Here is a 13,434-nt window from a genome sequence, read left to right as displayed (position 1 = left end):
ATTATATATTTGTTATCTTAAAAGTCTTTAAACGTATATGTATGAACCTTGATTGGTCTGCACTTGAACGTGCACATTGCATGATCTTATTGCGTAACCTTGATTTTATCGATAGATAATTGAGATTTTTTATATTACATTTTGCATAAGATTGTTCTCGACTGTAATTAAATTTGTTATATTAATTGTCTCTTTTTTAATGAAAAACTGCATCAAAAAGTGAAGCAGACTAAATTAAATTTAAAAACCCTCATTATATTTGTTAATTGATTATTTTTCAATACTTCTTTAATGTTATCTTTTTTCATTATCATTTTTGCCACTTCACGCAGGCTTCTTTAAGTGCAATCATGATTGAGATAATGACTACGGAAAACCCCACAGAAATTAATATTGCAAACAATTTTACATTTTAATCTTGCTTTCCGATCGGAAATGGTCTATTGAATCATAAATTTTCCTCTAGATTGTCAAAATTTTCCAAATTTAATCATTATTATTATTATTTTTTTAATACCGAACCTTTGCACTCGTCATGCCCTAATTACAGAAAATAATGAGAGAAGCCTCAAAAGAAGGAGTTTTTACTTCAGCAGGAGTTTGTCAAGTACGCAGTTGTTATCCAGGAGTTTGTGCGCAGATTCTTGTCCCAAAAAGGGGGAGAAAAAAAATTAAAATCAGAGACCTGGGGTAAATTTAATCACGCTTGCACAGCCAGCCGTCCGGAAGGATAAAAGAGCAAAAACGAGGTCACGGATATAAAATTTCGTCGCGGTTGACAAAGCCACTTTGCGTCCAAAGAGAATGAACGGCGCCGTAATTAAACCGCACCGAAATGAAATTCCCCGTCAGTCGCGGTCAGGAAGGAAAAAAACGGAAAACGCCTTTCGGAAATTGGCGTATTTTATTGCGCACACATGGAAGAGGCAATCCATTAGCCTTAATAAATATCGTGCGCGCGGCAACTCGATATATTATTTTCTTCAGCCGAAATGTTTGCGGCGCCGATAAGATGGAAAAGCAATTTCCGCGCCACAAAACACGTCTCTTTGTGGGCGGCGTCGTCACACGCCGCATTGGATTTAATAACAATCCAGGCCAAACTTGCTGACCTGACTTGACGAGACAGAGAGAGAGAGACAAGTTCATCCCTTTCTTTATCCTCGCCAAATTTAACCAAACACTCTTTTTGCGTCGCTCGCCCAGTCACTCGTTTGCATCCGAAATTGAATTTTCCCGATAAGCCGTTCTGTTTGATTTTGCCGATATGGAATAACGCGAAGTGGAAACGCGGTCACATGAAAAGACGTCCTGAGAGGAAAATGGGAAAAGATAAACAGTTTTCACAGCATAAAACTGCCAAACAAAAGAAAACGCCATAGCAATAATTTATATATTTTTATAAAACATTTTTCTGCGAATCTTTTCGTTAAAAGAATTTCTCTTTTTAAATAAAGCTGCTTTTTATAATTTTTCGGAGTAATATTTTAGAAACAAATCTTCTAATTATCATTTTTGTATCACATTCTACAGTAATAAAATAAAATTAAGGATGAAGTTACTGTTAATTTTTAATATTTGTCCCAGAATTGTTGTAAAATCATGTTTTGTCTGGCTTAAAAATTAACTTTTCGACGATTTTATTTTTAACAATCCTGATTTAAATTAAAAGAACCAGTTCAATAATTGTGATTTTTTGGGATTTTATAAAAAGACCACTCGATCCGTCAATTCAATTAAATGTGAAGCATTTGCGCATCCAATCCGCCAACAACGAGAATTTCGTCCTCGGCAAAATTTTTCCTCTCCAGGCACAAAAGGCCAATATCGAGTGGCATCGTCGAGAGTGCAGCAAAAATATCTCCGCAGCTCGTCAGTCACGAACGCGAAACCCGAGATTCCTCCCTACAAAAGTGGAAGCTCGATTTGTCGTTCAATCCATTTCATTCCGTTTTATAACACAAGACAATGTGGCCAGTCAGACAAACGCAAAAAACATTGTTTCGCGTTTATTGGGTGAGAAATTGTGCCGCAGTTAAGCGAGAATTGCGCGCCTTTGAAGCTTCATTCGAATCTAGTTTTGTAACATAATGAGCTGCGCCCACGACTTCCATTCAAATACGCATTTGATGTTAATTGTTGGGGTTTAGTTTGGTGTTCAACAAATGCGACGCACCAACAAGTTTGCTGAACCGATTAGAGACTTGGTTACGAGTTTTGGACCCGCACCAAATTGAGTTCTCTGATACTTTTTGAAGGAAATCAAGGCTCGCCTTCGCACAATAAGGAATCAATTTTAAAAAGTTTTGAAATTTAGGAATTTTTGTAAAATGCTGGTATATTTTACTAATAAATTATAATATAATATAATAAATATGAAATTCAGGTACTACTAAAATTAAATTATGTGATTATTTTATTGCATAAATGCAAAAACTTATTTTAATTAAAAATTCAGAACTAAATGTGTGCATTTGGAAAGGCTTTCATACAATTAAAAAATTAAATTCAAGAATTTGATAAATTTCTGAATATATTTATAGCAATTAGGCAATGCAAGCAAAATAAATTCCATTTTCTAGAAAATTAAAAATTTAAGTGAAAAGATAATTGACTTGAAAAAAATCACCCCCCCCCCCCTCTATGTTATGGCTGATAAGATAATTGTTTAATTGTTCATTTCAAATTTACAATTTCAATGATAATCACTCTAGATAATATATTTTGCAGAGCCTAAGAACTCAATTTTTATAACTCAGCCAATATGTTGATTGCCAAAATTATAGCAAGTACATAATATTTGTCTGAAAGTTGATTGATAAGGAAGGCTGCGCGTTATCAGAAAATTGACCTCATCACGATTGCTAAAAACTAGCAAACAAGAATAACGTAGCGAGAGTATAGAGCAGAAGAAGGTCTTCTCTGCTGAAAGGGGATTCCCGCCAAACGATGGTAGAAGAGACTTCTGTCGACTTCTCCAAGCTTACTAGAGATTATGAAGAAATAACCGTGCCTGCCCCATGGGGACACATCGCAGGTTTGTTACACATTTTATAGTAATATTACATAAAATTATTATACAAAATATGAATGTAATCTTTTTTCTATACCAAGCCCGGTGGCCCAGTGGTTAGAATGCTTGCATTCTAATCAGTGTGTTCCTTGGCCGTCATGGGATCAATGCTCAGCCTGGGGCTGTTTGTGGAAACAAATAGTCTCTGGTATGCGAATCATTGATAACATTTCGGGTGACACGTCGGGAATTTGGGAGGTATGGCGCAAGCTGTACCGACTCGCACTCGGAGGTTTGCCACGTTTCCTCCGAGCCACAAGCTGGAAGAACTCAGCTTGTGTGGCGAATGCCTGCGTTTCATTACAAGTCCTTCGTGGCAAGGCCAGGGCAAGGTCTCAAGGGGGGTGGGGGGCCCATGCGAGCACCACCAAATCTGCTAGAAAGCCCCCGAACAAGGGTCAGGTTGGTTGGGAAGCACAAATGTGCTAAGGGTGCTCGACTTCGGCAAGAGACCGACCCAATAGCCTAATAAGCTCACGGGTGCCATAAGCAAAAAAAAAAAAAAAAAAAAAAAAATCTTTTTTATAATTTATTTAAAATGTCAAAATATAATCTTCCTTTTGTGGATTTTTTTAATTATTTAAATTTCTGAAGAACTTAAGTGAAAAAAAAATTGAAAATAAAAGCAAAAATTTAGTTTTCTTTTTTTTAATCCAAAGTACTTTAATATGAATTCATAATGAGTAAAATAAAATCTTAAGGGCGTGTTATGTTTAATTTTTTATTAATAAAATTGATGCCGGAACTAATTTTTACAGTTTCTAATTTATTGCACCAACTATTGTAAAATAAAAAAGCTGAACAAACTAAAATTGGGCAAAAGCATGTCCATAAAAATAAGATTTGAACCAATTTTATGGGAAAAAATTAAATTTCTTTTAATAATTTTTTGGAAATATTCTTTAATTTAATATTTGATATTAGTATTTTTAATTAATTATACATAATTTAATTTTAATTATTTTCATATTTTCCAGGTAAATGGTGGGGACCGCGCGACGTGCAGCCGGTGCTGGCGATGCACGGCTGGCAGGAAAACGCCAACGCTTGGGACCCGTTGATGAACCTGATGCCCGCGGACATAAGTTTCCTGGCCGTCGACATGCCCGGCAACGGCCGCTCGTCGCACTACCCGGACAACCCGACGTGGTTCCACGCGAGCGAGGACCTGGTGGCGCTGAGGGTGCTCATCAGACACTTCCAGTGGAGCGAGCCCGTCACCTTCCTCAGCCACTCGTACTCGACAGGGCAGGCCTACATGTACGCCGCGTCCTACCCTGAAGTGAGTCTCGCCATTATCAAGTTAGACAACAAGTTCCTCGGCAAACAGCGAAATCTAATTTCGCGCTCTTACATGGAAAACAATAGAATTAGAGAGAGAACTTGCTTTGTCGGCACAAGTTTCACTTCAAGAGGGGTTAACATTGTTTAATAATCAAGTTGTTAACTCTGAAGGAACTTTTCTGCTTTTTTTTTTAAATATTTTTATTAAATTAAAATTCCAAAATGGCACTATTTTGTTAAATTGTACAATTTTAATTGAGAAAATAATTATTTTATTTTATTTTAAACTGATCAAATTTTTATAAGATTATTGTATCATATTAATTAATTTAGCTATTTAATTTCATTAATTTTTTTTGCAGGAGGTTAAGAAAGTGATTTCCATCGACATGGTGACGCCCGTGGGAATATCAATGGAGCGATTCGCGTCCAGCGGAGGCGCTCGTCTGGACAAAATCATCGACATTGTTGACAAGAAACGCAACCGCGCCGAAAAAACGCTGGAGCAGCACGCCGACGATTACAGCAAAGCGACGAATAACTCGATCAGCGCCGCCGCCTCCAAGCACATCTTGGAACGGTCCATGAAGAGAACCGACTCGAATCTGTTCCGCAGCACGCGCGACGGCCGCGTCTCGATTCGCTTCTACTTCAGTTTTCCCAACGACTTTCTCCTGGAAATGGGCAAACGAATCAGGTGCGAATACTACGTCATCCTGGCCACGCTTCCCATTTTCACCGACCGCGTCGAGCTCATGTTCAAGACGGAGAACGTCCTTCGAGAGGGGGCCAAAAGATTCGAAATTGTGAAAGTGAACGGAACCCATCACGTGCACATAGACCATCCCGAGAGAGTTTTGAAGCCGATTTTGCGGTGGCTCAGAAATAATGACCAGGCAGAAATTATTGCAGCGCAACCAAATGTTCTCAATAAAGGCAAAATATAATAAGGAATTAATTTAAATAGAAATTAATGAAAATAACTAAGTTTTTGTTAATTTAATTTATCAGTGAGAATGTGTTTTTTTGTAATCTTTTGGGTAGAGTTGTGTCTAGTTTGCGGTGTTTTCCCGTTTAAATTTTCGAAAAGAAATTTAACCTGGATTCAGAAACTGAGCGAGAAAACCCCTGCTTGGAAAACGAATTAAAATATCAAAATTTCAACTTTTTATGGGAAATTTTATTTCTTTCTAAAACAGATAAGGATTTCTGTTTCCAAAATAATTATATTTTTCTATCTAAAATGAGCCTAGTCATGTTCAGTGTGTTGCCATTTGTCTTAATTTTTAAGTTTTAAATGGAAAAATTGAATTTTTTTTTAAACAAATCCTTATCTGATTTAGAAATAAATAAGATTTCTGATTAAAAGTGAAATCTGGTCATTTTAAATCAATTTCCGAGCAGTGGTTTTCTCACTAAAATTCTGAATAAACATTAAAAAAATAACAATGGTATTTCTGGTTTGAAATTTTTGATGATTATGTAACAAGATCGAATGGCACTTCAATATTGATGTGAAAAGAGCAAACAAAAACATTAGGGACATTAATAGGAAAAAAATCTAACGCCCCTTGAGAAAAATTTCTAAAATTAATCTATTATTATAATTGTTATCTCCGGTCAGATTAGATTTTTAAATTGTTTACCTTTGATCACCACATAATTATGTAAGTCCAAAGCACGGCTAAAGCGAAATGAATAAATAACAAAAATATTGCAAAAGCATAGAATTATTTTCTTTTAATCGGGAGCTAATGTAGGTTAAACTTTTAATTAAAAAAGTTAATAATCATCTCATTGCCACACTTTTACCTCCTCTAACAAACGACCAAAGTAAAATAAACTTTTCCTTACATCAATGAAAATGCTTATTTTTTCAGCGCTTTGTATGTTGAGACTTGGTCATTTGCATGTGATGATGTAATGAACCGGCACTTTTTCCTTTTTCTATGAACGTAAAAGCAGCTTCCCTTTGCAATTGTGAAGTTATTTATTAGCGATTTGCTCTTGTCCTAAAAACCGAAAATAGAAAATAATACTTTCCCGGAAGAAAATGATGTTTTCCGAGACGCGTTTTCCAGGAATGAAAGGCGAAACGTGGCATCGCGGTGACACACTCGGAGTATATAAAGCCATCTCGACGAACGTCCCATTTCTGGGCGGCTTAAGAGGACAGGTGCAGGTCGCAGCGGCAAAGAGCCTCGGCCGCTTTTCTTGCGCGCTCCGGCCCATTAGATCATAGGCGCAAATGTGTCCTCGGGGGATGGGGGGAGATATTTCATTCGCCGCCGTGTGTGTGGTGTCACCTTCAAAGTGCTCTCTCGCTCTACATCCAACTTGCCATCTCTCTCCACATTTATCCGAATTCGCGTCCGGATTAATTAATTCCGCACGTGGAATTGTTAACTAAGGTCAGAAATTCACTTGTGACTCTAAAAGGTCAAAGCCCCGGGGAGTTCTTGTTATTAATTACTGCCGGTGGGCAGCCCGGGGTTAATTCAAGTCGGGATCCGAGTTGCAAATGACTTTTGAAACGCCGGGATATCAATCATTGGCTCGAAACTTTTGCCGACGATCTGGGCGTAATTCACTTCGGCTCATTCTATTTTCGTCGTCAGTCTTTAAGACGGGATTCAGAGTTGCTGCATGATTGATTTTCGCGGCAAACCAACTTTGATCGCTTTGATTGTTTATTTATATACTGAAATGTACCCTCAAATATGTAAGTTTAAACGTCAAAAGTATAAAATCCAATTAATTTTGCAGCTTTTTATCTTTCCGCTGTTGAGTAAAAATTATGCTTTTTTGTTTTCACAAGTACTTTATAGAGTAAATATTTTTACAAGAATTAAAAAAAAATGATTGTAATTTAATTGAGTTTGAATTAAAAAAAATAAAATAAATAAAGTAAAAACAATTTAAACGTGTAAAAAGTTTAAGGAGTTAAACTAACAATGCTTATAATTTGATTTTGATTCTTAAAATGCTTTTCGATTTTAATAATGTTATTTTTTTTTTTTTTTAATTTAATGTCAAGGCAGAATCTTCATTGCAACTGATCTAATTATCATCAAGTTCAAAACAAACGTTTTACCTCCTTACAGATTATTCTATTAAATTTGAAACATGTCATCATAAAAATATCTCAATTTGTGTCAAAGTAAATTTATGAGGAATTATTACTGCTCTATCGCAAAGGTACGGAAAAATTTGTAGAACAGCTCTATGAAATTTCCCATATCTTAACTTCGTTGGGTGAAGATGAAAGAGAGTTAAAAGGGAGTTTTGAGTTTTTCTCGCCAGCTGTAGCAGAGCGGCGAACGCAATTAATTAATTCATGAAATATATACACAGCTGAGCAGACAAGTTGAAACTCGATTAAAAAGTTTGACCTGTTTAATGAGGAAGAGAGACGTGCCCATCCTCATTACCATGAATCCTCTTTGGTGCCAGCAACCTTCAAAGAAAACTTGCAATATCGATAACGAGAGGCACACTTTTTACAGCTAGCGTGGTAAAAAATTGATTGCAAGTAAAGATTTTAATAGGATTTGGAAAACTTTATTTTCTGTTTTGCAAACTGCGACAAATCTTTTTAAATTGCAGACTTGCAAAGGATCTTTTTTCGTCTCGGTAAGGCTGAGGAGACTCGCGATTATTATCTAAAGCTTTTATTCTGGTCTCGTGCAATCCGCCAGATTTCCATCGGCCCGTGATGAATGAGGCAGCAGCTGCCACGAGACCGCGATTTTTCGCTTCTTTGCCCTGCGGACTCACTAATTGGCTCGTAAAGTGGACAACGGCAGCCGATTTTTCCACTGAAGCCGCTCTTGATGCGAGAGGGAAACGAGGAAACGAGATGTCAATGGGATTTCCACCCTAATTGGAAGGAAATTGGTTGACATTTTTTTTTCACCTTCCACATTTTTTGTTTCACTTCTGCATTGGCAATTTGTTTAACTGTGACAGAAGCAAATAGGTCCTCATAATAATTCTCTAGATGAACCAAAAAAGCTGAATATTTGAACACTTTTAATAAAAAGGTTGCTAAAATACTTAAATTTGAAAGATGTATAAGAAAATAATTTCCTCTTGAACTTAAAAGTTCACTTTATCTTTCCCTGGCCGATCAAGAGTCTTTTAACCCTCTTCACAGTAAGTGGAAAGTTTCCTTTTCGCATACCTTCTGGGATTGACACTTAACCCGGAAGTCTCTCTTTCTCAAGAACTTTCAAAGGCAAAGTTAAATCGGCCGTTCATTGGTGTTAGGAAAGCAATCGACGTTGAAACACTCGCTCAAGGGTTTTAGCAATAAGTAGACAGGGAATCAGCGGAGGAGGGTGGGAATGATTCGGATTTAATGAAATAAAGTTTTCCGCAAACTCCCTTTCCTGAAAAATAAAAAAGCAAGTCTTTGATTTTCCCCTTTTTCATATTTAATATTCAATCTTGTGCAAAGAAATTTTTATTCCGTGATAATTAATTCCGTTTGACGCTGGTCTCTGTGAGAGAAGCTCCGATGGAACTTTTACATTAAATATGTCGATTCGTTTGAAGTTGTTTAGCAAAAGTTTTTATAGAAAATCTATAGGGATAAAATGTCATGGGATGTTTGCTATTCAACCAAAACATATCAAGTGTATGGATTGAGGATTGAGTGTGGTTTTATTGATCTGCACACAAATACAAGTGTATATGCTTGAATTTGGTAAAGATTCTAATAATTTTTATCTCCAAAAATTCAAATCTTTTCACAGTCTTGCACAAAACCCAAAAATAATCTCTTAAAATTATAAATTATAATTAAATTTTCTAAATTAAAGAAATTACTAAGTGGTCAGGAAAATTTTTCAATTTTCTCTTTTTAGAATAAAAAGATATTTCAGGTAATGGTGACTCATTTTTTCCCTTCGATCATTTTGATTCAACAATAAAAAATCTGCTAAGCACTTCAAAATTTCCTGTAAATCCAAGACGAAATTAATGAGACCAGTTTTTTTTATCGCGATTTTTAATATCTCTCTTATAGACGGAGACGAGTGATGCCGAAACTAAGCTTTATCGATTTGGTGCGCCGGAAATTCTCTTTCAAGGAGGCAGCGCTCCTCGTTTTTCGGCAAAAGACCGTCGCGCTTACATCATTCTAATCCGACGTGCCGCGAGAGCAGCTCGTCAAAAAGGGTTTAATCCGCCGCAGAAAAGTGGAGGAGGATTATTATGTATTATGTTGGTGGCGGCGAAATCGCGCAGATCAATGTTGAGCGAATGTTTGCGGGGCCGTTTGTTTGATTGCACTCGCTTGTTTGCGGGCGATTGTTGTGTTTCAACTCTGCTGTTTCATGGGCGTTATTATTAATTAAAGAGTTGCTGCCCTCGCCTTATCAAAGGCCAAACATGCGCCGAATTAGCATAAACAAGCGACTTTGCAAACAGTCACTCTGCCGAAAACAAGATATTCGAATGTGTCAACGCGTGCAGTGACGCCTCCAATTTTGCCACCAGAGTTAATTTCTATAGCTCGGCGCTGTAACTCTCAAATTGCTCTCTGTTCCGTGTTGATTTCTCAAGACAAAAAGGATAATAAAAACTATAATGGTTTAATTAATATTTCTTTTATCATTAAAATCCTTTCATAATTGTCCTGAAATAAATTTTAAAAAAATTAAAGGCAAGTAAAATGGCTTGAAGGTGGTGCATTTTTTTTTTATCTCTTTAAAGAATAATGAAATTAAATTCTTGTAATATGGAAGCAAAATTACAGAGTAAATTTGTAGCTCTCGGCGCAAAATGCAAATTTGAAGTCGACGCGAGAAAAAACAAATAAAATTAAAGCAGACGCTGTTGAAATTGCTCAATCGACAATTTACATGAAAAGCGCCACATTTCGCCGCCGCTCTTTCTTTTCGCTGAATATAGCCCAAGGTCGCGGGTCTCGGCTCTCGCGAAGCAACAACTCGTTCTCTTTCTTTTCTCAAGTTAGCTCGCTCGCAGGTGGAAGAAGAGCGAACGCACCCTTCGGCACATGTGTTGCGCAGGGGGTGTATTTAGCGACTCTCGTTCTTTGCACAAGTCCCTCGCTATTGTCAATGCGCTGACGTCAAAAATGCCGTTGAATTATAAAATAGAAAACGACTTTTGTTCTTTTACATCCGAGTGTACCAACTGGCACTTGTTGTTCATCAGCGCGACACTAAAATAATTTTTGCCGGGCGAAAAAGTTGCAGCCATCGGAAAATTGTTTCCTGAATGGGAAAAGGTGGCACAATGAAAATGATATTTCGTCAACATGTTATAGAGAGAGACATGCTTTTTGTTTTGCAACTCTTTGTTTGCAAAATAATGTGTATGCAAATTTCATTCAAAGCATACAGATTTTATCCATTGTGCTTGGGAGAGAATAAAATTATAAATTAATATTTAATGCTAATTTAAGATCATCAATAATTACAGTAATAAAAATTGAATAAATTAAAATTAGAAACGGAAAATTTGTCTTTAAAAGGATACTAAAAATTTGATAGAATCAAGCATTGAAAATTTGACCAATATGAGGAAATTCCATTTAAATAGAACCGCAAATATTAATTATTAGTGTTGTTTTCCAACATTCGAATATCAAAAATATCAATATTATTTAATAAATTTTCAGACTAATTGTAAATAAGAGAATTTTCCTGTTCAATTTACTTTTAAGTTTTGACTGAATGGAGAATGCATTATTAAAAATTGGCAGAATAGAAAAAGCTCGAGAGAATTTTTTTCTTTTTTCATATTTTATTATTGGATCTCTTTCACCCTGTTGGCTTTTTTGCCTTTTCTTCACTCTCTTCACGTCATGTTTTGATCAGATTCTTGATATTCTATTCACCGAATCAGCTTACAAAAGACATAAATTGCAAGAATTACTCGGAGTTTTTCTTCCTCGGTTAATATTTTACTCCAGGTAGGAAGGAAAGTGACCCCAGCGTATGAAATGGATCAACTGTCATTTGCGATAGCAACAATAGAGGCGAATAATAGAGCGGCGAGAAGTGTGACGCAAGCAAAACCCACTTTTATTTTTTTCCTCAATATCTTTTTCTTTCCCTCGAGTAAAAGTGCAGCGTAAGTAGCAGGTCTGAAGTTACATGTGACAGATTTGCATCCCACGCAAATCTGTCCCCATTGACCTTTGCTCAGATCCACTGGCGTGATGATGACTGATGAAAGGTCGGCGGGGGGCGGGCAGGGCTCTGCAGAGAGAAAACAGAGCTCGGGTCTGTTTCGTGACAAAAAAAGATTAGAATTGCCTACGAGCAGATTTTTTGCCGAGAATAAAAAATTGGCAGAAAATATAAAAGGTTTATCAGCCAAAATTGTTTAAAATTTAAAAAAAATGAAAATAATATGATGATATTAAGTGAAATTTTTGTTTTAATTTAAAAGAGAAGCTAATTAATGTAAATTTTGCCAAAATAATATTAACACAAACATTGGATTTAAAAAAAAAATGGAGATTTAGGTTAATTTGAGAACCTTAAATTTCATTTCAAAAAAGTAAATAAAATTTTAATAATTTATTTAGTTAATTGGTTGACTTTTAGGATATTTGTATCTCTAATTCTAAATTACTTTTACAGAGTTGAAAAAAAAACTTGTCTGATTTTCTTTTACTTCATTTATAAGTTTTCAAATATCTGCAATGGTTAAGTTTTTAACAGTTTTTAGGACAAAGATAAATTAAACATTAATTGTGAACTTAAAGTTTTGTCCGTAAAAACCAATTTAATCCCATTTATATTAGTTAAAAAATAATAATTAAAAAATTTTCAGTTAGAAGTGTAATTTTTTTGCAACCTTTTTAAAATATAATGAACATTTTTGCTCTATTTTCTTGCGACTTTAGACGCTTCACAATTTTTAATGGAGCAGAAACTTGAAATTAAGAGCGCCGTCGGAAAGTTTGCTGCTTTTTCATATTTTCTTTTTCCGCGCTAGTGAAGCACATTTTTTTCTATCAGATCGAGCGAGGAAAAAAGGCAGGCGCGCCAATGAATGGAAAGTTTTTTTCTTAATAACCCGAGGCTGCTCTGAGAACCTGCACTCGTGTTGCTGACTCTAAATAAAGCACCTGCTTTCAACATGCAAATAATCTCCATCTGCGAATCTCTTTGCATTCTGCTCAGTCATGAGAAGTGAGGACCCACCCTTGTTGGATGGAATCGAATGATTCCGAATGCGCACCGCGAATTTTGACAGGGTTATTTCCAGCAGGAGACTGAAATTATTCCAGCAGAACAAAAACGAGCTTTTCCAATTATGGAAAATTATTCGAGTGCCATTTCCCAATGGAATGTTGCCTGAAATTTTCGTTCTCTCTCTGGCATTGAATATGCTTCGTGGAAATGAACCTTTGATATGAAATCGGATCAAGTTCCCATCAATTTTTTATTGATTGAATTAATTAGTACAAAAAAAAGGTAAAAAAAAATACGGATTAATTGGTAATTTATGGAAATATGAAATATTTTATAGTGACATGGATCAACATGGAGTCTATTTCACTGCAAAAGTGATATTTTATGAAATTGGATTTATGCTATGAATGTTATCCTATCAGTAAATTAAATAGCCCTTCACTGGCCATGTAAATATTGAAAAACAACGATTTTTTATAAACTATTTAAAAATCTTTTAGCATTTTATGTCAGATTAGATAATAATAAGAATAATTTTTACTGCATAATTTTTGAGTGATTTTTAAACAATTTAAAGTTTGATAAAGGTTAAAAATTATGCCAATCTTTTAATTTAAAGTTTTGTTTGAATGTGGTTCAGTAGAATTAATATCAATGGCAACAATAATGGGTTATTTGAGCTCAACATGAACCTAACCAAGGTGGTTTGATATATCATCATTAAGCAGTCAGACTTTATTAGTGAAGAGTTACAATTACAATGATACAGACTATTTACTGAATAATAATTAATCAAATCGTTGATCCAAAATAAAATATAAAAATTTCAATTTGAAAATTTAATTTATATTTTATAAAATTACCAAAACTTTCAATACAATAAAATAACAGTCAAGGTTT

General features: G+C 35.4%; 2 protein-coding genes across 6 annotated transcripts in view; one reads left to right on the top strand and one right to left on the bottom strand.

The window, feature by feature from the left end:
- The window catches only part of LOC132193768 (tachykinin-like peptides receptor 99D), a 71,741-nt gene that overhangs the window by 33,629 nt on the left and 24,678 nt on the right, over positions 1 to 13,434 (bottom strand). The gene's annotated exons all lie outside the window — the stretch shown is intronic.
- LOC132193838 (probable serine hydrolase) lies at positions 2,746 to 6,339 on the top strand. Its single transcript, XM_059614755.1, has 3 exons — positions 2,746 to 3,037; positions 4,051 to 4,355; positions 4,720 to 6,339. Exons 1-3 carry the CDS (start codon positions 2,950 to 2,952, stop codon positions 5,302 to 5,304), a joined length of 978 nt encoding a protein of 325 aa, XP_059470738.1. The 5' UTR covers positions 2,746 to 2,949; the 3' UTR covers positions 5,305 to 6,339.

Source organism: Neocloeon triangulifer, unplaced genomic scaffold, assembly GCF_031216515.1.
Source record: "Neocloeon triangulifer isolate White Clay Creek 2 clone unplaced genomic scaffold, ASM3121651v1 ptg000005l, whole genome shotgun sequence".
In the NCBI taxonomy this organism is placed as follows: Eukaryota; Metazoa; Arthropoda; class Insecta; order Ephemeroptera; family Baetidae; genus Neocloeon; species Neocloeon triangulifer.
The sequence above is the reverse complement of the archived record's forward strand: the minus strand, read 5'-3'. Positions and strand labels throughout refer to the sequence as shown.

Coding starts and splice junctions, on each gene's coding strand:
- LOC132193838 (XM_059614755.1), top strand. CDS start 2,950: ATGGTAGAAGAGACTTCTGTCGACTTCTCCAAGCTTACTAGAGATTAT. Junction 3,038..4,050: donor CCCATGGGGACACATCGCAG/GTTTGTTACACA, acceptor CATATTTTCCAG/GTAAATGGTGGGGACCGCGC. Junction 4,356..4,719: donor ACGCCGCGTCCTACCCTGAA/GTGAGTCTCGCC, acceptor TTTTTTTTGCAG/GAGGTTAAGAAAGTGATTTC.